Genomic DNA, 26,587 nt, shown 5'->3' with positions numbered 1-26,587 from the left:
ACTCATTTTTTAACCCTAAGAGCCAAGACTCTGCATGGCTAGAAATATATTTCAACATTTCTAGCAACTTCTCTAAAAAGCTTTTGGAAGTCTTCAAATGTCATGTTCTTGAAGCATGTTTTTAAAGCCTGTAGTGTATGTTACTGAAATGCATAATTCAGTTACAGTAGCAACTTTGCAGAAGATATCCCAAGTAAAGTAATATTGACTCAAATGATGAGACAATATAAAACAAAATGAAGCATACCAAAACGTATGATTCTGCTGAATGGGAGAGATATAATGAAGCCAATGAAGGGACAAAACTGAAAAAATCTGCAAACAGAAACTTTCAAGGTCTAAGAATAGTAGCACAAAAATGATGTTAAGAAAATGAAGAACAGTGATATGAGCTGCTTGATAATTGATAATGATGATATTTTTCATGAAAATAACAACATGTTGAACAGGCTGAATAATTGTGTTGTATCAGTATGCACAGCTGAAGAAGTACTTAGCTTACTGGATGTCATAGAATCTTTACTGCACAACGCTGGTCACAGGCCTCCATAATCTTAAAATCTGCTGTTTACATTAGTAAAATACATAACTCAGAGAGCAACATTGCATCATAAAATCATGCAGTCCAGCAAAGATTTCCAATATGTGGATATATTCTTAATATCTGCTGTATATTATATAAAAAATGTATCCCTGTGTACTAAAAAAGTAAGTTTGCACATCAAAGTCAACCTTCCTTGCAATCTCTTCCAAAGTGCTAGCATATTCTTAAAGTTGGTCATATTTTTAAACTTAGTGAGATAAACAGGTCAGCACAACAAAATCAACATTTCTAGCAACCTCTCTAAAATGCTTTTGGAAGTCTTTAAAAGTCATGTTCTTGAAGCGTGTTTTTAAAGCCTGTAGTGTATGTTACTGAAATGCATAATTCAGTTAGAGTAGCAACTTTGCAGAGGGTGTCCCAAGTAATATAATATTGAATTAAGGAACAGAGTCTCCTAAGCTTACAACAAGCAAAATTACAGAATTGAGGGCAATACAGACACTAAAAAGTGATAAATTACCAGGATTAGTTGATTTCCATGCAGGGTTTCAAAGGAAGTCTTCAGAACATTGCAGATGCTCTACCTCAGGATTTTGAAATAGCTTCTTTAGATTAGAAATTTGCATATACCACTAAACGTTTAAGAATGATGAGAGGGAGAAGCTCAGAAATTATAGGCTAGATAGTCCAACTCCTGTTTTTGGGAAACGGTTAGATTAGCTAATCAGAGCGCCAACAGAGATTTGTAAAACGTAAGAACGTGGCTTACAAACCTGTTTGAAAGAGGTGGCTGCAGTAGTGGACTGGGGAATGTATATAGAATTTCCAGATGACATTCAATACAGTTTTTCATTGGAGACTGTTAACTAATGATAAAGCGTATGGAATTCAAGACAAATCATTGACCAGATTAAGAAATTGGCTTTGCAATAAGTAAGACTAAATAGGGACAATTGACAATTATTTTAATTGTCATGGTGTTACAAATGGTTTCCCACTAATATTTATGTTGGGACTTCAAATATTCATTATTTTTATTAACAGCTTAATAATAGGATAGAAAGCCACACATTAAAGGTTGTCAATATTGCAAACATTGGCAGCGTTGTTAGCTGAGTAGATGGAAGCATAAACTTACAAAGACTATATTAAGAAATAAAGTGACCGGGTTAAAGTGTAGAAAATTCAAGAACAGCTTCTTCTCCACTGTTGTCAGACTTTTGAACCATCCTCTCAAATGTTACTGTCTTTCCCTGCACCTTCTCTAAAGCCGTAACACTGTGTTCTGCACTCTGTTCTGCTAACCTAGCCACCTAACCTGCACATCTTTGAACTGTGGGAGGTAACTGGAGCACCCGGAGAAAATCCACACAGACATAAGGAGAATGTGCAAACTCCAAATAGACATTCTACCAAAGTTGGAATTGAACTCAGGTCCCCAGAGCTGTGAGGCAGCAGTGATAACCACTGAGCCACCACACCATCCCTCTGGGCCTCCATATTTTTCAGCCAATCACAAAGTCTCTGGGCACATTCCAAGGACAATAGCTAGTTGCATCCCTAATCTGAGGTTGGCATTAGACATGCCCCAGATTTATTGTGCCATCATGGTACATCTTCAACTCACTTACAATACAGTTCTGTACTTCAATGCTTCAGAGCGCACCACCCATCTATCACTCTAATGCAGCAACAGCACTCTTGATTCGACCAGGATGTATGTCAGAGTTTCTCGCCTAGTCCCCTTGAGCTCATTCACTTTGTATCTATGTGAATGCTCACAGCTTCTCTGCATTTGCCTGCTTTATCTTGCCCTGCCTTTTTTGCCATTCTGCACTTTGCCTCCTCAACCAAAACTTAAAGGCACACATTTCTTCTGTCTTGCTTTGATGTTTAGCACAGTCCCAAAGCTAGGCAGCCTGTCACAGTTGTCAGGTACGATCAGTCATGTTGCTCTTCAGGACCACATTACATCAACCTCAACGTGCACCATTCACATGAGCAGCAAACACACTACTACATCTGTATCAGTGAGAGTTCCACGGTATGAAATGATCTGCTATGCTGTCAAGTATTGTATTATTTACAGGGATAGCTACTGGGAGAAAAGGGTTATCCTCTGCAACTATGACTGTTGACTGAGTTATGCAACCCCAAATAGAGTTGAGGCAATTTATAATGCGACCCATTCTTCAAGGAGGAGATAGTGAGGACTGCAGGTGCTGGAGATCGGAGTCAATAGTGTGGTGCTGGAAAGACATAGCATGTCAGGCAGCATCTGAGGAGCAGGAAAGTCAATGTTTTGGGCATAGGCCCTTCATCAGGAATGAGAATATGAAGGGCCTCATCCCGAAACGTCGATTCTCCTGCTCCTTGGATGCTGTCTGACATGCTATGTCTTTCCAGCACCACATTCTCGTCATGACCCATTCTTCAACCAGGGCCATTGTAGAACAGATGATAGGTCTGCTGAAGATGGTTCCCAATATTTGACTCAGTCCAGGGTGTGAGTGTAGAGGGATGGTGTGTGCCCTTGCAGTACAGTTGAGACAGAGTGTACATCATCCTGATGAAGGGCTTATGCCTGAAATGTCGATTCACCTGCTCCTCGGATGCCACACTCTCAACTCTGATCTCCAGCATCTGCAGACCTCACTTTCTCCCTGTAAATCATCCTTGCATGTTATGGCAAAGAGGCAATGCTGACGAACTCTTTAGAACTGCAAATGCAGCAGCACTCTTCCAATGACGAGAGGGCATTGAGAAGATAACACGTTACCTTCTGCACCTTAGTACATTGTAGCATCAGAGCACAAAAAATCCAGGCATGATTTAATTGACACCATTTCTAGTTTTGAGCTGGGAGCAGTGATCGCTCATTTATTGTAATGTTTTTTCTGCTTGAAAAGCAAGCAGTCCTTGCCTGTTCCCATTTGAAGGATTTTGAATATGACATACTCCTACCTTGAACAATGAAAGAATGTTAGGCTACACTGGCGACTAGAGAAAGAGTAGTACTGTCTTAAACAGGTTTCTAAGATGGGATGACACTAAGGACAGATAGTGTATGTAACTTGGTTTGAAAATAGAAATACATTTATGAATGTGTAGTTCTAGTTACAATTAAGTGTCAGTTGTACTACCTCTGTACCCTTAGAAATGTTCCTTTTTCATTCCAATCCTGCCACTTTCATGATGAAGGGTAACTTGTAGGTGGCAGCAGTCAGCCTGGTTTATGAGTGTGCTTTAAAAGTGGCATTGACACCAAAAATCCTATGAGGTCATGGAGTACTTTTGTCTCTGGAGAGAGGGAAGATAGAAAGAGCAGGGTGCCATAAGAGTGTGTTGCATAGCTAATGAGGTGAGTTGTAGATAATACTGTGAGAAAAAAGATAATAGGGCTCATATCTCCTTGAAACTTGCCAAAAAGACAAATAATTTCTGGTAAAATTTAGCCTGATATATTGGCCTTGGATGAAGTGAGATGTAGATTTATAAGAATAAAGCATGGAGTCAAGCGTTTAGTTATGTGGAGAGATTATACAAGCTAGGGTTATATTTCCTGGAATTTACACGTGTATGTGGCAACTTGATGGGCGTTTTAAGCTATTACAAGGTTTAGATAGATAAATTTAAAATATTTCTGTTGGTTGGATAGTCTAGCATAAGGAGACATACCTAAAGCATGAATTTAGGTAATAAATCTACATACGAAGAATGGTAGAATTTAGCAATTCTTTCACAACTGGCAATTGTTGCTAGATCATTTATTAATTTGAAATCTGATTCATTTATCTATTTTAAGCAGATACTAAGGAAGATCAGACAAAAGCGGGTGCAAAAATTAGGTTGCAGAACAGCAATGATCTCATTGAGTGGCAAAACAGAATAGATCTACTCTTAGCAACTGTCCCAAACATTATTGTTTTTCCAGCACCACTCTAATTCAAACATTATTGTGTCTTTCAATATGTGCTCATGGATCTTGCAATGCACCAGTCTACAACACTCAGTTGTGGATAACAATTTGTATAGGAAGACCCCCCCAGTTTTGGGCAGATCAAAGAGAATGTTTCACTGAGTTGCTTATCCTCCAGCATCAGATGGCATTTGTCTAAGAGTACATCCATGAGGACAGCCTGTTGGGCAGAGTCTTACTTGAGATGAACCGCAATAAAAACTACTGCAAATCTTTCCAGGTCTGCTTTGCAAAGATACATTTCAGATGGAGTTGTGCAACAGGCTCTTCGCCACTTTAACTGTCTCAAGGACAGCATGTATCAGGAGTAGGATTCAGAGTAGGCAATTAGGATCTGATGGGAAGGGCTTGTGTCACAACCAGCTAAGCTGTTTCTTTTTCTTCCAAAGACATAATTTATTCATAATGTTTAGAAAAGAGCATTATATTAATATTGTATCATTCAAAGATGACATTATATGAGGTGTAGAATTTCTGGTGAAATATGGAGTAATAAAATCTAAAATTAAATAACTAGCCTAATGGTGACCATGTAACCACTGTAAAGTGTGAAAAAAAACTCATCTGGTTCCTGAAGTACCTGGATGGAAGGTTATCTGCCTTCCTTACCTGGTTTGTCTATATCAGACTCCATCCAGATCACAGCATTGTGGTTGACTCTGAAATAGTCCAGCAAGCCACTCAGTTGTATCAAACTGTTACATAGCCTAAAGATAGGAATGAAACTGGGGAAAATAACCTGGCATCAACCTAGGGACAGGAAATGAAAATGAAATTGAAATCCAGTCAAATAACAGTCTGATATATTGTGATGAGGATGATGAATTATGATCTATGGAGACTTGTATCGTTCTTTTAACAGTTTGGATTTTAAACTAATAGCACATGAGCGTTGGTCTATTTTCATACAGCAATTTAAAAATTAACAAGATAGATCTTTCCAAGATTTTAAATGAATATGTGCCTCCAGGATAGTTAACGGAAGTTTATTTATGTTGTGTAGGTCTACAACAGGAGAGAGAAAGCATTGAAAGACATTAGCTTGCTTTGGGTTTAGAATATTTAAGGACTGATTCTAGTTTACAAAATCTCAGAGATTGGAAAACTTTTGCACAATTCAAAGAAGACCTGACTGACATCAAATGCCAACATAATCTCTCCTAGTCAAAAAGATTGTTCAGTGCAATTAGGGAATAAGTTACCTCAGGGAAAGTGCGTAATTTGTGAAACTTCCAGACCAGGAGTGTTTGGTTCAAAATCTGCGTTGGTTATTCAAAGTTGAGAAAATCTTAGATCTCAGTTGGTGAGGATTCAAGGAAATGACTTCACAACTCAAAGGACAAGAACTGAGGAAAAAACAGTTTAGTCAAAATAACAGATTTGATAACAAAGGGAAATTTCTCGATTGTGTGTAACTGAAGAGTCATGGTGTTGAAAATAGGTAAGATTTTGCTCTGAAATCTTTCAAACTGTGTTATATTTAGATAGATCAGTTTGTTTTACTTTATTTTTATTTATTTAATAGAACAAATATCTGTTTTATAGTTAAAACCAATTCAGCAGCATTGCATGTTTATGTTTCAGTGAAAGACCATAGAATCATAGAGTCATAGAGATATACAGCACAGAAACAGACCCTTTGGTCCAATCCATCCACATGCTTGGATATCCCAACCCAATCTAGTCCCACTTGCCAGCACTTGTCCCATATCCCTCTAAACCCTTCCTATTCATTTACCCATCCAGATGCCTTTTAAATGCTGTAATTATACTAGTTTGTACCTCTTCCTCTGGCAGCTCATTCCATACAGGCACCACCCTCTGTGTGAAAACATTCCTCCTAGGTCCCTTTTATGTCTTTCCCTTCTCATCTTTAAAACTCTGTCCTCTAGTTCTGGACTCCCCCACTCCAGGGAGAAGAGTTTGTCTATTTATCCTATCCATGCCCTTCATGATTTTATAAACCTCTATAAGGTTTATCCTATCCACCCCCAGTCTTCGATGCCCCAGCCTATTCAGCCTCTCCATAAAGCTCAAATCCTCCAACCCTGGCAACATCCTTGTAAATCTTTTCTGAACTCCAATAGAAATGAGACCAGAATTGCATGCAATCTGTCTGATTCTATAACGTCAGCTGAGATAACAATAGTTATAGTCAGGGAATCAAACCTTACAATGTTCCAGACTCCATCATCAGCAACCTTACATATGTCCGGACCATTGGGAGGACAGAGCACCAGAGGTGGCAGCATGTGGTATATAGTCAAGAAAGAGTTGTTCTGGAAGCATCGAAGTGGACACAAATTGACTGAGCATTAAGAGAGTAGGCAAGGATCCCTGAGATGTAGCCTAGTCCATACCATAAAATGACCTGTACCTGCTTACAAACTGTTCTTTACCAGAATTGCAACGAAAGGTGTTGGTCCATTCCAAAATGCAACATTAAAATGCAGAACCATATTGTAAGGACTGGGGATGAGCCATGAGGGTGCAGTGAGGCTAGTATCTGTCAAATGTCAGTGTCTGTGGATGTGACATGCATTCAGTAACTGTGCATGGAGTGTGTCCTGAGATGTTGGCACTGCATTTCTAGGATAGAGGGTCAGAGGACCAAGCAGTGAGATGGAGTCATTAGATATCCATTCTGACATTCATATCGAGTATTCTCAGCATTTAGTTTCTATCCAGCGAGTGGGGGAATGGGAAACTGCATATCAATGAGACAAGATTAAGTAATAATGAGATGTTACTGAAGGCCAATAAGCTTCTCACTCACTCGTGAGAATCTCAACTGAGCGTTCAACACTTGATTGAAAAATTGGATGTTTTGCTCTCAACATTGAGAAGCCATTCCTTCACTGTTGTTGGGTCAAAATCGTGGAACTCCCTCCTTTGTGGGTGTACCTGCACCAAATGGTTTGCAGCAGTTCAAAAAGGTAGCTCAGCATCACCTTCTTAGGGTGACCAGGGTGAGCAATAAGTGCAGGCCAAGTCATATCCCATTAGTGAATTAAAAAACTCACAGTTTGCACACAATGTTAGGTACTAAATAATGTCAGGCACATCACCCAAACTGTTTAACCCGCAGTCACTGGCACTTTTTCTTTGTATTTGTGCAATGAAAATGTGCATCACTTCTAAGACCAGCATATATCTCCATCCTCAATTGTCCTCAAGAAAATGGTGGCAAGACATGTTAATGTTATGTCTTGCTATACCATTTCAGGGAATAGTTTAGAAAGCAGAGTTAACGTTTCGTAATCACAAGCAAAAACAAAAATTGCTGGGGAAACTCAACAGGTATGGCAGCATCTGTTAGGATTACGAATGACCAGCTTTCAGTTCCAAATTAATTTAATTGAATTTAAATTCTCCAAGCTGCCAGTGGGGGATATGGAACTCATGTCTGCAGACTGTTAGTCCAGGCCTCTGGATTACTGGCCCGCGTTACCTTAATATTCTGCTAACAGACCACAGATTCTGCTTACTTTCCTTCTGAAAGTGCTTGTCTGTGTGTGTGTTGGGGGTGGGGGTGGGGGAAGGAATGAACAAAGAATTGCGAATGCTGGAAATCCAAAACAAAAACAGCAATTAGATTCCCTACAGCATGGAAACAGGCCCTTCGGCCCAACCAGTCCACGCCGATCCTCTGAAGAGTAACCCACCCGGAGCCATTTTCCTCTGACTAATTCACCTAACACTATGGGCAATTTAACATGGCCAATTCACCTGACCTGCACATCTTTGGATTGTGGGAGGTAACTGGAGCACCTGGAGGAAACTCACGCAGACACAGGGAGAACGTGCAAACTCCACACAGTCGCGCGAGGCTAGAATCAAACCCGGATCCCTGGTGCTGTGAGGCAACAGTGCTAACCACTGAGCCACCATGTCACCCCAATTGTTAGAAAAAGTCAGCAGGTCTGGCAGCATCCGTGGAGAGAAAGCAGAATTAATGTTTCGGGTCAAGTGACCCTTCTTCAAAACTGAGTTATTATAGCATGGGATCCTATATACCTATCTGTCATCTATTATAACTCTGATCAAGAGTCATCGAGTCTCGAAACGTTAGCTTGTTCTCTCTTCACGGATGCTCTCTGACCCCCTGTGATCTCCAGCGTTTTTGTTTTCAATACAGCTTCCAGCACTTTCAGTAATTTGCTCCTCTATCATAATCTAGCCAAGCTGCCAGGGCTAAAGCACAAGAGCCCATTATCGTACGCTGTCGAAATGTAGGAGGAAAGCAGTGAGAGACGGGTGTGTGAAATAAACAAGGACGTGTAGCTTTACGAGGAGGACTGATAGGCTTTGCTCGTTGACCACCACTGCCATGTTCCATCTTTCCAATTACTCACCACCCCCCACCAGACAAACAGCTGAGCGCTGCGCGTGCTCTGTTAGCGTGGCCGTGATTGGTCGGAGTGGACACGGCGGACGCGGGGATTGGTTGGAGCGAGGAGGAAATGGATACAACGTGAAAACGTAACTGGCTGTGTCAATTTCTCGGTGAAGTCAGCCCTGGGCTTTATGGATAAGGCAATTGAACAAGACCACTGACCAGCTTTTTAATTTTCACTTTTCTATTCTGTTTTGTTACATTAATGATCACAACAATATGCTGACGGTGACCCGGCTGATATCAGTCCTCTTGCTGTTCTCTGGGCCAGTCTGGGGCGACGATGATTCCGATTGGGTGAAACTCCCCAATACATGTGAAGGTTTGTGTCCCACTTCTTACTACACTGTTGGCTGCTGCACTTATTACACTCACACTGACAAACGTTCCGTGCTTTAAGTCTATTTTTTTTTATTTAAAAATCAGTATTCACCCTCCGATCAGTATAAAAAGGGATAATCGGGAATTATTACCATTCATTGTAGGAAAAAATGTTTATAGTGTATTTCATAATTTCTTTAACAAATTACCTGCAGGGAACATTTTGGCACTGTTCGAAATCAGGGCTACTTCCCCTTATGGGTCCATGATACTTATTAAAGTGAACTGCACCCTGATTTGGCTACTATGCCCAATGTGGAAAACAGCAGTACAATAGAACTTCTCAGTGTGCTTCTAGTGGTTATAGGCTTTCATGCAGAATGTTCAGATTCCAGTTTGATTTTATTGGGTACGCAGAGTTAAAAGTGGAATTGATGGAAAAGGGGAAGAGGAACTACTTTTTTCAAGAGCACTTTTAAACTTGCTGTTATGCTGCATGCACTGCTGCCAATCCAACTTTATAATATTTCTCATTAGGAACTTTCAACAAAAGGAATAATGTCTGAAACGTTCAGATGGTAAGAATATAAGAATTAGGAGCAGGATTGACCAATCACCCCATCAAGCCTGCTCCACCTTCAAGAAAATTGTTGGTCATTTGATTGTGGTCTTAATTCCCTTTTCTGCCTATAATCTGCCTCAACCCTGTAAACTTTGACTCCTTTGTATATTAAAAATCTGTCTAATTCAACCTCCAGTACATTCAATGATCCAGGTCCACTTTTCACCTGCTAAAGAGATTCCCTAGTTCTAGATTCCTAGTGTGAGGAAACATCCTCTCAGCTGCCACCCTGTGAAGACCACCGCAGAATCATGTTCTCAATCCTTTCGTGTGTGGGAAGTTTCTTCCTAACTACTCTCTCCAGAGCCCTCTGCAGAAACAAGAAAGGCTGTTCTGTCTAGTAGTCCATTCTAGGGTAATGTGTCACTTGAGCTTCTCTTTTTTTTTCATCTTATCGTAGCCCTCTATTCCCTTCTCCCTTAAGGTAATCTGGAGGAGAGTGTGGACTATTGCCAGACTTGAATTGGATGCTGAAGAAGCAGCATCACATTTCTGCTGTGATGTAGACAAAGCTAAAACGATTTAAACATGAATTGTGATTTCACTTGCTCCCATTTCCCTTTGTGCAGTTTCAATGTAACTATATGCTGAAAGTGAACACCAGCTTTCATTTCAGACTGCTGTTCATGTTTTGTAGGTAAACAAGGATAAATGTATGCTGCTGCTCCCAACTCTTGTTCGTACTGGATACTCCAGCTTCAGTACCTCAGTCTGTGCTGCAAGTGGGAATTCCAGGTGTCATTGTCGGTTAGGAATTCCCTCTTAAATTGGAAAGCCTCATCCTAAAATGAATCAGAATTGTCATTTGGGAGGTGCAGGAGAAAGATGGAGAATTGATTTTTAATTCCTACTGGGGGAGTGGGATGCCTCTATAAATCTTGGGGATGAGACTTAAAAGGAGTACTTCCATGAAAAGGATGGAGTGAGTGACAACCTCAGCTTTTAGGGAAGTATTAGATTGATTATTGAATCAGGAAAACATTTGGATTTATCCAATCAAGCATTCCTGGAAACATTCATGAATTTCCAGGGATTCCACAAAATTAAACTATTATGTACTGGATGGGGGTTGCAGAACTGTGTAAAAACAATGACTGCAGATGCTGGAAACCAGATTCTGGATCAGTGGATGGAAGAGCACAGCAATTCAGGCAGCATCCAACGAGCAGCGAAATCGACGTTTCGGGCAAAAGCCCTTCATCAGGAATAAAGGCAGGGAGCCTGAAGCGTGGAGAGATAAGCTAGAGGAGGGTGGGGGTGGGGAGAGAGTAGCATAGAGTACAATGGGTGAGTGGGGGAGGAGATGAAGGTGATAGGTCAGGGAGGAGAGGGTGGAGTGGATAGGTGGAAAAGGAGCTAGGCAGGTTGGACAAGTCCGGACAAGTCAAGGGGACAGTGCGGAGCTGGAAGTTTGAAACTAGGATGAGGTGGGGGAAGGGGAAATGAGGAAGCTGTTGAAGTCCATATTGATGCCCTGGGGTTGAAGTGTTCCGAGGCGGAAGATGAGGCGTTCTTCCTCCAGGCGTCTGGTGGTGAGGGAGCGGCGTTGAAGGAGGCCCAGGACCCCCATGTCTTCGGCAGAGTGGGAGGGGGAGTTGAAATGTTGGGCCACGGGGCGGTTTGGTTGATTGGTGCGGGTGTCTCGGAGATGTTCCCTAAAGCGCTCTGCTAGGAGGCGCCTAGTCTCCCCAATGAAGAGGAGACCGTATCGGGTGCAACGGATACAATAAATGATATTGGTGGATGTGCAGGTAAAACTTTGATGGATGTGGAAGGCTCCTTTAGGGCCTTGGATAGAGGTGAGGGAGGAGGTGTGGGCACAGGTTTTACAGTTCCTGCGGTGGCAGGGGAAAGTGCCAGGATGGGAGGGTGGTCGTAGGGGAGCGTGGACCTGACCAGGTAGTCACGGAGGGAACGGTCTTTGCGGAACGCGGAAAGGGGTTGGGAGGGAAATATATCCCTGGTGGTGGGGTCTTTTTGGAGGTGGCGGAAATGTCGGCGGATGATTTTGTTTATGCGGAGGTTTGTAGGGTGGAAGGTGAGCACCAGGGACGTTCTGTCCTTGTTACGGTTGGAGGGGTAGGGTCTGAGGGCGGAGGTGTGGGATGTGGATGAGATGCGTTGGAGGGCATCTTTACCACGTGGGAAGGGAAATTGCGGTCTCTAAAGAAGGAGGCTATCTGGTGTGTTCTATGGTGGAACTGGTCCTCCTTTAGGGAACATCTCCGAGACACCTGCACCAATCAACCAAACCGCCCCGTGGCCCAACATTTCAACTCCCCCTCCCAATCTGCCGAGGACATGGAGGTGGGCCTCCTTCACCGCCGCTCCCTCACCACCAGATACCTGGAGGAAGAACGCCTCATCTTCCGCCTCGGAACACTTCAACCCCAGGGCATCAATGTGGACTTCAACAGCTTCCTCATTTCTCCTTCCCCCACCTCATCCTAGTTTCCACTGTCCCCTTGACTTGTCCGACCTGCCTAGCTCCTTTTCCACCTATCCACTCCACCCTCTCCTCCCTGACCTATCACCTTCATCTCCTCTCCCACTCACCCATTGTACTCTATGCTACTCTCTCCCCACCCCCACCCTCCTCTAGCTTATCTCTCCACTCTTCAGGCTCCCTGCCTTTATTCCTGATGAAGGGCTTTTGCCCGAAACGTCGATTTCGCTGCTCGTTGGATGCTGCCTGAATTGCTGTTCTCTTCCAGCACCACTGTTGCAGAACTGTGCACTGTGGCAATGTTAAGAACACTTTATAGAACTCCCTGACGTAACTGGCCAAGGATTTTCAGCAGCATCTCAAAACTATGATCTCTTCAATATAACAGGGTAAAGGCACCATCACCCCCAAGTTCTCTTCCAAGTCACAAACATCATCCTGACCTGGATGTCTGCTGCTGTCCCTTCGTTAATGTTGGGTCAACATGCTGGAATTGGCTAGCAAACAGCATGATGGGAGTGTCTTTCCCACACAGACTGCAATAGTTCAACAAGATGTCTCAACATCAACTTCTTAAGGGCAACTCAGGATGAGCAATAAATATTTGTCCTGACATCCTGAAATTGCATTTTTGGAATAAAAATGTGAATTTTTTTTCATTTATTTATCTTAGTTCATAGTGCATTGGAAGATTCAATACAAGCAGCTTGTAATTCTGTGCAAATCAGCTGGCTTGCTGAAATCAGAAAGGTTCTGAAATCGGAAATTGGAATGTTATATTAATGTGGAAATGATCAATTTTCAATATTAATATGAGAGTCCAGCAATCTTTATTTTACATCAAACCTTCCTTGGCCACACTCCTTTCTCTGTCTGCTGCCCGACCCAACCCTCTGACGTTTTGTACATTCCCTCTTTCCCATTGCTCTGCTCGTTTTTCCACTCACTCAATTACTTTCTTGATCTTGATGTACATTTTTGACTTGCCCATCTGTGCCATGTCTTGTGATCTTGTATGTGCTACATATTGACATTTGTAGTTGATAACAAAGGATTTCGAAAAGTTTGTTTTTGTGTGCGGGAGGGAGTGGGTGGTGTGTGGGGAGGTGAGTTCTGTACCCCAGCTGGACATACCTTGTTAAAGAGTCAGTTTATATTGTAATTTTACTGTCAAATCTTTTTGGCCAAGGCATATGTATTTCACTATGATATGCTATTAGATTGATTTAGTCACATCAAATATGCATGTTTTGTGATCAGTGATAGGCTCACTGAGTGTGCAATCCTCTGTGTCACTTGTTGCTGTTTGACCTCTCACTCATACTTTTGGCTATTATCTTTCAAGTTGTAAAATAGTACGTCGCTAAGCAATTATAATAGAATCATAGTCATACGGCACAGAAATAGGTCTAACTTGTCCATGCCAGCCAGATTTCCTCAACTGAACTAGTCCCATTTGTCTGCTTTTGTCCCATATCCCTCTAAACCCTTCCTATTCATGTACCTGTCCAAGTGTCTTTTAGATGTTGTAATATTATTCACCTCTACCACTTCCTCTAGCAGTTCGTTCCATATATGCACCACCTGTGTGGAAAAAGTTACCCTCCGGTCCCTTTTAAATCTTCCTTCTCTCATCTTAACTGCACATCCACTCATTTTGGACTCCCCTACTCTGAGGAAATGACCTTGGTTATTCACCTTATCTATACCTCTCATGATTTTATAAATCTGTTTACAGTCACCCCTTAGCCTCCTATGTTCCAGGGAAGAAGTAGTACCAGCCTATTCAGCCCCTCCTTATAACTCAAACCCAAAGTCTCAGTAACATGCTTATAAATTGTATCTGTAGGTTAATAACATCTAAAGTTTCTTTTGTTTTCTGCTTGTTTCAAACTGAATCCAAATTCAATTGTTCCTGTTTTGGGACAAAAATTGAAGAAAGGGACAGCATTGTCATTTCTTGCATTTCATTCCGTTTCAGGAAAAAGTCAGAACCAATTGTATTCATTAACTGATAAGCAAAGCAACGATAGAATATAGAACAATACAGCGCAGAACAGGCCCTTCAGCCTTCAATGTTGCACCACCCTGTGAACTATTCTGAGCTCATCCCCCTACACTATCCCATCATCATCCATGTGCTTACCCAAGGATTGTTTAAATCTCCTTAATGTGGCTGAGTTGATTACATTAGCAGGTAGGGCATTCCATGCCCTTACCACTCTCTGAGTAAAGAACCTGCCTCTGACATCTGTCTTAAATCTATCACCCCTCAGTTTAAAGTTATGCCCCCTAGTACAAGCTGACATCATCATCCTCAGAAAAAGGCTTTCACTGTCTACCCTATATAACCCCCTGGTCATCTTGTATGTCTCTATCAAATCCCCTCCTAACCTCCTTCTTTCCAATGAGAACAGACCCAAGTCTCTCAGTCTTTCCTCATAAGAGCTTCCCTCCAGACCAGGGAACATCCTGGTAAACCTCCTCTGCCTTTTCCAATGCTTCCACATCCTTCCTGTAATGGGGCGACCAGAACTGTACACAATATTCCAAATGCGACCGCACTAGCATTTTGTACAGTTGCAGCATGACCTTGCGGCTCCGGAACTCAATCCCTGTACCAATGAAACCTAATACACCGTATGCCCTCTTAACAGCACTATCAACCTGGGTGGCAACTTTCAGGGATCTATGGACATGAACTTCAAGATCCCTCTGCACAGCCACACTACCAGGAATCTTTCCATTGACCCACTACTCTGCCTTCCTGTTATTCTTGCCAAAATGAATCACCTCACATTTAGCTGTATTGAACTCCATTTGCCACCTCTCAGCCCAATTCTGCAGTTTATCAAAGTCCCCCTGCAACTTGCAACATTTTTCCACACTGTCCGCTACTCCATCGACTCTAATGTCATCTGCAAACTTACTAACCCGTCCGCCTATGCCTGTGTCTAAGTCATTTATAAAAATGACAAACAGAAGGTGGTTGGGAGTTTATTTCAAATTAACAAAAGTGTCGGCATTACTTGAGAAAAACACATTTAATCGAAACATATTCACACTTCTTCTCTCCCACAGCATTTAATGTTGTTTTCCTATTTAGACATGAAGATATAGGAATGTAAGTAGGTCATTCAGCCCTTCATGTCTGCTCCACCATTCAATGAGATCATGGTTTATCTGATAATCTTCAACTCCACTTTCCTGCGTTATCTCCAAAATCTTTGATTCCTGTAATGATTGAAAATCTGTCTGTGTCAGTGTTGAATATACTTAATGAGTCAGGTCCTGTGCTACAAAGAATTCCATAGATTCACTAGCAAGACTCACCTCTGTCTTAAATGGGTGACACCTTACTCTGAGTTTATGCTGTTTGGTCCCAGATACCAAAGAGGAAACAAACGACTCTGTCAAGCCTCCAAAGAATCTTATTCATTTCAGTAATATCAATTTTCATTTTTTAAAACTTTCATGATTACAAACCCAACATACTTAGTCTTTCTTCTTAAGAAAATCCCTCTATACCTAGAATCAGTCAAGCGAGCCTTCACTGGATTGTCTTCAAAGCCAGTATATCTTCCCTTAGAAAATAGGGCTAACACTGTTGCCAGTATTCCAGCTGTGGTCTGACTAGGGCTTTGTACTGTTTTAGCAAGAGGTCTCTCTTTTTACACTCCATTCCCTTTGAAGTAGAGGCCAACAATCAAATGCCTTCTCTATTAGTTACTGTAGTTGGATACTCAATTTTTGTGATTCATAAACAAGGGCTCCCAAGTCCCTCTGTTCTATACCTTTCTGCAGACTTTCCCCATTTAAATAATATTCACCTCTTCTGCCAAAGTGCATAACTTCATATTTCCCCACACATTTTTATCCACTCACTTAACCTGTCCACATACGTCTTTGGACTCATTGTGTTGTCCTTAGTAGTTGCCTTTGCACCTATTTTTGTATGGCCTACAAGCTTGGGTATAGTACATTCGCATCCAAGTTATTAATGTATATTAAGAAATAATTTCAGGGCCAGCACTAATCTCTTTGATACTTGTGAATTGTTCTGTTGAGTGCAATATGAAAAGCTTCAACAAAATGTTTTTTTTTCAGCAATACTCAAGTTCTCTACTACCAAATGACTATTTAAAATTGTCAGTCTTTCTAAGGTGACTTCATGGTGCATAGAAATATTAAACTGATAGCATAGTGCTGTTTTAAGATTTGAATTAAGGTGTTTTGTTAAGGTTGCTTTGAAAAGGTTTTGCTCTGCACATGTATCAGTGAATACTTGGGGTACTTGATAAAAGCCAATGTGGCAAAACAAACCGTAGCATTGTTCTGGCACAGAGGAAGGCCATTTGGCTCATTGTGCCTGCACTGCTTCTATTACCTAGTGGTGATCCCATACCCCTACACACCATTTCCATCCAAATAATCATCCACTGCTCTCTTTAATGCCTCAGTTGAACCTTCTTCCACCGCATTTCCAGGCAGTGTATTCCATACTGTAGCTACTGACTGTATGAAAACAGTTTTTTTGTCACATCACCCTTGTTTTGTTTGCACATTACTTTAAGTCTATGCTCTCTCATTTTTTTTCTTTTATGAGCAGGAACAGCTTCTCCATAACGACTTTATCCAACCTGGTCATGATTTTGAAAACCTTTATCAAATCTCCTGTCAGCCACCTTCTTTCCAATGGGAACACTCATACCTCCTTCAATCCATCTTCATAATTGAATAACAGCATTAAAATCACTCATTTGAGCACAGTACTGTGATCACTGCACTATTATAAAACAAGATCACTGTCAACATTTTGTTCTTAAGCTATTTGAAAGAGAGAGATAAGTCAGTGTTTCATGTGGGGCGCCTCATGTTGGAGAAGGTTATCTAAGAGTACAATGGGATCTTGATCAACTGGGCCACTGGGCCGAGGATTGGCCAATGAAGTTTAATTCCAAAGAATGCAAGATGTTGCATTTTTGGTAAGACAGACCAGGGCAGGACTTACACAGTTAGTGGCAGGGACCTTGGGAATGTTGTTGAACAGAGAGATCTAGGGGTGCAGGTACATTGTTCTTTAAAAGTGGCATCACAAGTAGACAGGATGGTGAGGAGATGTTTGGCATGCTTGTTGGCCCTGAAGAAGCATTATACATGAAATATTGACTTCTCCATCTCTTGATGCTGCCTGGCTTGCTCTGGTCTTCCTGCTTGTGTTCATTGGTCAGAGCTTTAAATACAGCAGATGGGATGTCATGATACAGTTGCACAAGACAATGATAAGGCCACAATTGGCACACAATTCTAGTTGCTCTCCTATAGGAAGGATATTATTAAACTAGATAGTATGTCGAAAAGATTTACAAGGATCTTACCGAGACTGGAAGGTTTGTGTTATAAGGAGAGGCTGGATAGCCTGGGACTGATTTTCCTGGGGCGTAGGAGGCTGGGGGATGACTTTGTAGAGGCTTATACCATCATGAGGAGGCATAGATAAGGTGAATAACCAAGGTTTTTTCCTGAGGGCTAAAACTAGAGGGCATAAGTTTAAGGTGAGAGAGTAAGATATAAAAGGACCTGCAGGGCAACATTTTCACACAGAGAGTGGTGCCTATGTGGAATGAACTGCTATAGGCAGTGGTAAAGGTAAATACACTTACAACATTTAAATATATTAGGACAGGTTAATGGGTAGGAAGGTTTTAGAGGGATATGGCCCAATTGCAGGCAAGTAGAACTAGTTCAGATTCGGGAAACGTGGATGGCATGGACTAGTTTTACCAAAGGGCCTGTTTCCATGCTGTACCTTTTTGACTCTAGAAATGGCCAATCTATGTAATCAAGATGGCCAAAAGGATTTAAATACCAAATTGAATAGTTTTATAACTCTCTTGTCAACAGTTTACTTACATTCTCATTAAATGTCTATTTACAAAATATTTAGGAGATTTTCACGCTTGAATCGATTGTGAAATATTTAGAACACTTTTTTTTTCTTTTGTATGTCAGAATTCCTTTCACTGCAATATATCTTTGGGTCAGTTACATGGCTTTTGGATCCACAATAAATTGAATAATGTTGTTCACCCTTTCAACTGACCATGTTGGTCACCTGGGGTGTTTGCTATGGTTCCAGGAGATGATTGTTAATACTGATCTAAGTCCTGAAGATATTGCTGCAAACAGGACAGAATGGCAAGACAATAGAGTTTTCCAACTGGCTTGGAATTTCCTCGACGTGCAATTCCCCTCTATGACTTGGTGCACTTGCTTTCAAAGGAGGCTGCAGCCTATTTTATTTGTATCAAGTGCAGTAATCCAGCTGCTTCCAGGGCTCCGTGGTTGGTTTCAAAACTAAACACAGCTTTCAGAGTGTTTTTGTAGCACTATCCTTGAGAATTGTAACAGCACACCCCAGATTCGAGCTCTCTCTTCATGATTAATGTTGGTAAGCATGGATCATGCAATCTGGCTATGTGATCAATCCAGCTCAGCTCAAAGAATGTCACATACAGTGTTCCTTCTCTAACGTAATAACAGAGTCTGCATTTTTAATTATTCTTTCTTTTGATATCTTTTTTTACACTCTTTAGTGTGCAAATACCTTGCTGTGGAATTGAAATTGGCTTTTGAAGAAACAGGAAAAACCAATGAGGTGATTGATACCAAATACGGCTTTCTGGAAGGAAAGAGATCGAAAATAAAATACAGGCACTCGTAAGCAATTTCCTGCAAGTTCACTTTTTTTTGAGGGATACTGGTGTTTGTACTTCATCAGAATAAGAGGGATTTAGTTTTCTTTCTGGACTTGCTAAAAACACAATTGGATAATCTGCTGCTAGGCTTCATCCGAAGACATTTCAAATTTGTTGTTAGCAAATACAGTCGCGTCCATTCATATCATGGCGAAGATTGGTTGATGTAGAAGGCAGATTACTGTTCTTTGTTTCTGGCTGAATTCAAACTCCAGTCTGAGAAGGAGAGAATTTAGAAAATCTCCTTTATCTGCTGGCTGAAATTTCCTTTAAATTAATTTACATAGAACATAACAACGCAGTACAGGCCCTTCGGTCCTCGATGTTGCGCCGCCCTGTCTTACTAAGCTGAAGCCCATCCATCTACACTATTCCATTTACATCCATATGCCTGTCCAATGAAGACTTAAATTTGGCACAACTTCAACTATATCTTTAATTGACAGAAGCTCATTGCATCAAATTACCTTTCAATTTTCAATTGTGTTCAGAAAACTGTAGAAATGATCAGTGTTTGGGAAGTGTGATTGTTATTTTGGAACAACCAGGGATGAGATTCTGAAATGGGAGTTTGAACATGTTGCAGGAAAGTAGAATTTACTTTGATCTGTATTTGGTTCTGTTGGATCTGACCTGGTTGGAACCTGATGTAGGTATTCATACTGGGTGTAAGGACATTGCCAAGCACTGACTCATAATCTTTACTTTGAGAAACAGAAAATTCACCTTTTCACTGGTAAGAAAGTAAAAGCTAGCTGACCGTTTTTAAAAGGGCAATGTTTCAATTAATGATGGGGAAATTATGGGAGAAGATTCTTCGGAGCAGGATCTTCTCACACTTGGAGAATAATGCACTTATTATGGATAGTCGGCACAGCTTTAGATTAGATGACCCACAGTGTGGGAACAGGCCCTTCGGCCCAACCAGTCCACACCGACCCTCCGGAGAGTAACCCACCCAGACCCTTTCCCTCTGACTAATGCACCTATGGACAATTTAGAATGGCCAATTCACCTGATCTGCACTTCTTTGGACTGTGGGAGGAAACAGGAGCACCTGGAGGAAACCCACACAGATACTGGGAGAATGTGCAAACTCCACATAGACATCACCCGAGGCTGGAATCAAACCTGGGGCCCTGGTGCTGTGAGACACCAGTGCTAACCACTGAGCCACTGTACCGCCCCCTTTGTACAGGGAGGCCTTGTCTCACAAATTTGATTGAGTGTTTTAAGGAATGAATATAATTGATGTGGGTAGAGCAGTGGATGTTGTCTACATGGGCTTCACTAAAACATTTGACAAGGTGCCTATGGTAGGCTGGTATGGGAGTTTAACTCCGATGGGATCCATGGTGAGTTGGCAAGTTGGAAACAAAATTGGCTTGGTCATAGAAGACCGAGGGGTGGGGGGGTATTTTTCTGACTGTGGATCTGTGACCATGGTGTCCCATAGGGATTCGTGCTGAGACCTGTTTTGTTTGTAGTATAAATAAATTATTGGGATGAAAATGTGGGTGATCTGATTAGTAAGTTTGCAGACAACACATTATGGATAGTGAAGAAGATTGTCAAAGGATATAGCAGGTTATAGGTCAGTTGGAAAATTGGACGGAGAAATGGATTTCAATCTGGATGAGTGTAAGTTGATGCATTCGAGGAGGTGAACTGGAAGAGGAAGGTATACCGTAAATGCAGGACCTTTCGGAGCACTGACATAGGGAGGAATCTTGAGGTGCAACTCCATAGCTCCCTGCAAGTGGCAACAGAAGTGGATAAGGTGGTAAAGAAGGCATATGGCATGTTTGCTTTCATTGGTTAGGGCACTAAATGTCAAAGTTCGTAAATATGTTGCAGCTGTATAAAACTTTAGTTCGGCCAAATTTAATGTAAGGATGCGGAAGCTTTGGAAAGGGTGCAAAAGAAGTTTACCGGGATGTTGCCTGGATCAGAGTGTATTATCTATGAGGAGAGGTTGGACAAACTTGGATTGTTTTTGCTAAAGTGTCAGAGACTGAGGCGTGACCTGATAGCAATATGAACGTTTATGAGAGGCTTGGATAGTGAATTGTCGGTGAATTTCTTGGGTGGAAATGTCACATAATAGGCGGCAAAAGTTTACAGTGGGAGGGGAAGAGTTTAAAGGAGATATATGAGGCAAGTTTTTCACCCAGAGGGTGGTAGCAGCAGATACTTTATCAATGTTCAAGAGGCATTTAGAGAGAGACAGGTGAACAGGCAGAGAATAGAGATATGGATCATATAAAGGCAAATGAGATTTAGAATGGCAACATGGTCAGCACAGACAGGGTGGACTGATCCTGTGGTGTACTGTTTTATGTGCTATATGGACTGGTGGAGAGTTTTGGATAATTTCCCCAATAGTTTTCTTGTGTTATTTTCTAAACTGAAGTATCTAAAACTAGTCTTTCTTCATAGGGAGCAAATTATGCATCAAGGGCCTCTACAGTGGTTGAATTAATACAGCGTAGGTTTAACAGGTTAACCTTGACTCCAGTAAATTGCTGACAGGAGAAAATATGGGAAACCTACCATTACGTACGATAGAAAAATAACATGACACTAGCAACTGAGAGGAAACTAGAGTGATTTGAGAGATCACAAGGATTTGATTATGTGGAACAATTATGTGAATTGGCATGTTCTCATTGGAAGAAGAGAGGTAATAATAACTTTGTTTAGGATTCTACAGAATTGGATAATTTTGTCCAGAACTAGCAAACATAGATTGTATTTGTAGGGTTTATATAATAAGTGAAAGAAGAAACTAATGTAAAAGTAGTGGGGAAGAATGGGAGGAATAAAGAGAATGAGGATTTGAGTGCACCTTTGGAGAAAATACTTCTGGTCAGTTTTTTGAGGGGAAGGGAAGAAGAGAGTTACTGAGAAATGTTTAAACAATGGAACTGCAGTGCATGAATACACAACCTTTTATTGGTGGAGATTGGAAGACCAAGAATACCTTGATATCAACAGAATAAGGTATATGAGTATGTAATACCAAAGGAGATATTTGTGATGGGTGGAGTGAGACTATGGGGCAATTTGAAAGTGAAGGTGAAAACTTTAAAACCATGAGGAGATGTAGTTGTTATAATTCTATAAGTCAGGTGATGAAGGATAAAACTAGAGCTAATTTTTATACACTTTTAGAAGCATTTATTTACAGAAGTGCACCTTTACAAACCAGCATCTCCAATTCATCACCTACAGTTTGTTTATATTTAGTATAGCAAAAGGCTAGGTTCATTACTTTGGAGTCAGAAAGTAAAGTACTCTAATATAACAAAAAGATTTCTTGTTAACAATGTATGCATTTTATTTTCTCAAAGTGACATCCGGTTGATTGAAGTAACTGAAAACATTTGTAATCGATTGCTGGAATATAATTTACATAAGGAGCGAAGTGGGAGTAATCGCTTTGCCAAGGTAAGTGCTACTGAGTCTGTCCTTCGATGAAGAGACGTTTTATTCCACATTTTGCTTGGTGCCATTCTGGACCTTGTGTTTGATATATAGTGGCATTCATGTTGAAGGATGTTTGCTTGTGACAAAGTGACTGAAATGTACTCAGTCACAGCTCATCATTGACTTTGTCTTTTGTTCTTGGAATTTGGATGACGTGGCTGGAAGAACATTTATTGCCTACCTCTAGTTGCCTTGAGAAGCTGGTGGCGCTACCTTCTAAAGGAACAAGTTTTGGTGCTGATGTCCCTCCTGTGGTGTTGGGCAGAGAATGTCAGTAATTTGATATAGAGCTTATTGTGCTCTGAGCCACCTATTGGGAATGCATCAGTTCACTGTTTTGACCCACTTAGGGGTCTGCAGCACCCTGTTTTGCTAGTCACTACCGCCTCCAGGTTCCCCTCAGTCCAGGGTACAGTTGGGGCACTGAGGTGATTGCAGGGCCTGTGCACCCCTGTGCCAACCCCACCCCCCTCCATCTCCCACTCTCTGGCTGATGGCATGTTGATCTCTGTTGTTCTCGGTAACTTTTCCTCCCCTCTCTTAGGGGTAGCAGCCTTGGGTGTGGGAGTTCTTGCAGTGGCCTGTGAAGGTCCTGGAGGATGTATGAGGGAATGGTGATAGATGGCATCTGCAGCACAGTCAGAGAGGACGACTGCTTCAGTGTCAGTCTGCCTGGTGACAGGTTAGTAGGGGCTCTGTGTAGTAGGCACTGTAGGTCTGGGCATTGGAAGCAACCTCAAATTAGAATAGCACCAATCGGGGTGGCTAGGTATGTGGTAAACAACACTCAAAGGAATCTCGGACCGGATCTTTAACAGGATTTCAGGCCCCAATAACTTAGTGACATTAAATTGAAACATTGTTAAATGGGACAGCAATAAGCACAGACTCCCTGTAGTCTGTAGGGAAGGATAGCTCACAAATAATTCTCAATCAAAAGGCTGTTGTCTTAGATAACAAGATGTAGTTTATTAATCTCAAAATATATACAAGTCACATTAACAATGTTCTATTCCTAACAAGGGGTTGGTAAGACACATGACTCTGTGACAAGACTGGGATAGACTCCAGTTGCTGCCTCCCTGAGCTCTCATATTGCCAAACTGCCCAATGCTTCACCCAATTGCTGGGTTACACATGAAACAGCAGAGTTTTTACTTAGCTGAGATTAACCCTTTCAGATCCATTACTGTGTCCTACAAACAATCAGTGAAATACATACTTTTGGATTGTTTGGTTCATTCGCTAAGGTTGAAATCTGCTCAAGACCGTGACAAGATGAATTATAGACTGGATTGTTAAAGTTCAATATTTTCTTGTCTGAAAACAATGAAAGAATTAAAGTGCCCAGGTAGGAAGTGGTTGTGATATTACTTAACTATAGTTTTGATCTGATTAATTAATCTATTTAAATAACATCAGTAAGTATGTATGGAACAAACTGCTAGAGGAGATGATGGAGGCACTTAAACATTTAAAAGATATCTGGATGGGTATATGAATAGGATATGGGCCAAATGCTGGCAAATGGGATGAGATTAATTTAGAATATCTAGTCAGTATGGGTGAGTTGGACTGAAGGGTCTGTTTCTGTGCTGTACATCCCTTTAACTCTTTGAACTTGCCTAAAGAGGCTTCACGTCAGATCTCATGATTGTATTACCAATGCACGCATGCACATTTTTAGAATACAGCAGCGTGAGGAAAGTTCATACTTTTTGATAAAGGCAGAAGTCGTTTCTGCCCATGCATGAATCTGGACATGCCCAGGAGGATGGTAGTAGGGGAACAGATTGAGAACAAGATGTCTAACATCAACAGATTCTTCTCAATGACCTTACAGGAGTGGAACTGCAACCTTTTGCATTACACAAATTTAAAATCTGCTTTTCTGGGCCAGCGAGGATGTTTTGCAGTAATTATAAAATTAGTTGATTGCTATTTTATTCAACAAGGTGTAACTTTTTTCAAAGGATTTTGCAGTGGGACTAATGGAAGTTATTGCCAGTTCGGTGATTTCTCATTAATTGCCATCTCTGGACTTAACAGTGCATCATCTTAATGATAAAATTACTGCCAATGACTTCTGAATTTTTGGGTTATTCTGTGTGGATGTGGATTTCTCAGATTGTTGTATCGGCCCTTGAGTAATGATAGTGTGTACTCAATCATTACCATGCAAAGTTCAGGCCATTAAAGATCTCCTTGTCTTTACATTCTTTTAAGGCTGAAAAACCAGACAGTTGCATCACTTAACAGATTTAGGGATCATTACTGGGTCATTGTCGCAAAGTGATCCATTACTGCCAGTGAGATAAATCATATCTTCAGAGCAACCAATCTGAATGTTATGTGGAGCACCCAGTAATACAAGGTCCCTCTTTTATCCTGTAAATTAAAAATTTCCTTTTAAGTACGGAAAAAGTGAGTCACTGAAAAAGACCATAGACGACAAGAAACAGGAACAGGAGTAGGCCGTTTGGCCCCTTGAGTCCTGCTATGCCATTGAGTAGGATCATGGCTGATCCCATACTCCTCGCATCCATTTTCCTGTCCTTTCCCCGTCATCCTTGATTCTCCTACTGATCAGGAATCTATCTCAGCCTTAACTATACACAAGAACTCTGCCCACAGGTCTCTGTGGCAAAGAGTTCCAAAGACACTCAACCCTCTAAGAGAAGTAGTTCCTTCTCATCTCAGTATTAAACTGGTGCCCCTTTATTTTGAAGCTATGGCCTCTGGTTGTGGATTCTCCAATGTGGGGAATTATTCTCTCTGCATTTACCCTGTCAAATCCCTTAAGAATCCTATATGTTTAATGAGATCACCTCTTATTCTTCTAAACCTCAGTGAGTAGAGTCCCAAACTGTTTAATCATTGCTGATAAGACAACAGGGACCATCCCAGTGAACCTTCCCTGAATTGCTTCCAATGAATTATTGCAGTACTCTAGATGTGGTCTCGCCAGCACCTTGTACAGTTGCAGTAAGACTTCCCTACTCTTATATTCCTACCTCTTGAAATAAGGGCCAACATTTCATTCGTCTTCCTGCTGACCAATTTACTGATTTTGATTTGGGAGAGGTGGCCAGGAGATCAGAATAATGTGTGGTACTGTAAAGTAAGCAATAAGCTACAAACAATGGTGGAATGTATCTTTTATAATAAAGAAAGAGGAGAAATGGCACTGAGTGCAGAGTTATTAAGTTTTATTTTCTTTCTTTCCGCTTAAGGGAATGAGTGAGACATTCCAGACTCTCCATGGTCTTGTTCATAAAGGTGTAAAAGTTGTTATGGACATTCCCTACGAATTGTGGAATGAGACATCAGCTGAGGTCTCTGATATGAAGAAGCAGGTATGTGAAGACTACTTGATCTACAACTCGCAGATTGTGAGTGAAGGGGGGTGATGGTCAAGGAGAAATAATGATACCAAATACAATTTATTTCCACTTTGCTTGATGTTTCATTGTGAAATGCACTGACTGCCCTAAGGCCAGGAACGTTCTGAATTTGTCACCTGTAGGACATGGAGGTGCTGCAAACAGGAGGGGCGAAATCAACCTGAATTCCAGCTCCTGATAACTGTCTGGTGATCTTTCCTGAAAGTGTGGACATTTATGTATAGTGATACCTTTTGAATTTGAACATGCTTTTGGCATTTACAGTCCAGCCTTACACATGGGCATGTAAGAAAAGTATTGAAGGATACTCCACATCCGTTGGAACATATCATAGACACAGTTAACTGCCTTCAGGAAAGTAAGGAAGGATTCTGGGTAATCCAAGATGGAGGACGGGAAAACTTTCTGGCTGTAAGAGCTGCTCCTTTTTTTTGAGGTATTTTAGGTGTTGGAGGTGATTTCCTCAAATTCCAGGAGCAGCAATCACTGTTTTATATGCTGTTACATTGTTTTGGAACTTTGGAAAAAAAAAAGTCAAAACAACAGCAGTTTAAAAGGGAGAAGAGCAGACAAAGGAAGCACATGGTGAGGACAGTGCAGGAGAGAGAGAGAGAGAGAAAACCTGCAC

At 41.3% G+C, this 26,587-nt stretch overlaps 1 protein-coding gene across 1 annotated transcript in view; it reads left to right on the top strand.

The window, feature by feature from the left end:
* Positions 1–8,982: 8,982 nt before the first annotated feature.
* cnpy3 (canopy FGF signaling regulator 3) overlaps positions 8,983–26,587 on the top strand; it is a 25,921-nt gene continuing 8,316 nt past the window's right edge. The window contains exons 1-4 of the mRNA XM_043705013.1: positions 8,983–9,241; positions 18,905–19,028; positions 22,420–22,516; positions 25,789–25,911. Of these exons, the coding sequence (XP_043560948.1) occupies positions 9,139–9,241; positions 18,905–19,028; positions 22,420–22,516; positions 25,789–25,911 (447 nt within the window). The 5' untranslated portion in view covers positions 8,983–9,138. The remainder of the gene's footprint in view (positions 9,242–18,904; positions 19,029–22,419; positions 22,517–25,788; positions 25,912–26,587) is intronic.

This window comes from Chiloscyllium plagiosum, chromosome 15 (genome assembly GCF_004010195.1).
Source record: "Chiloscyllium plagiosum isolate BGI_BamShark_2017 chromosome 15, ASM401019v2, whole genome shotgun sequence".
NCBI classification, from domain to species: domain Eukaryota; kingdom Metazoa; phylum Chordata; class Chondrichthyes; order Orectolobiformes; family Hemiscylliidae; genus Chiloscyllium; species Chiloscyllium plagiosum.
Note: the sequence above shows the minus strand (reverse complement) of the source record. Positions and strands in the feature narration are given on the sequence as shown.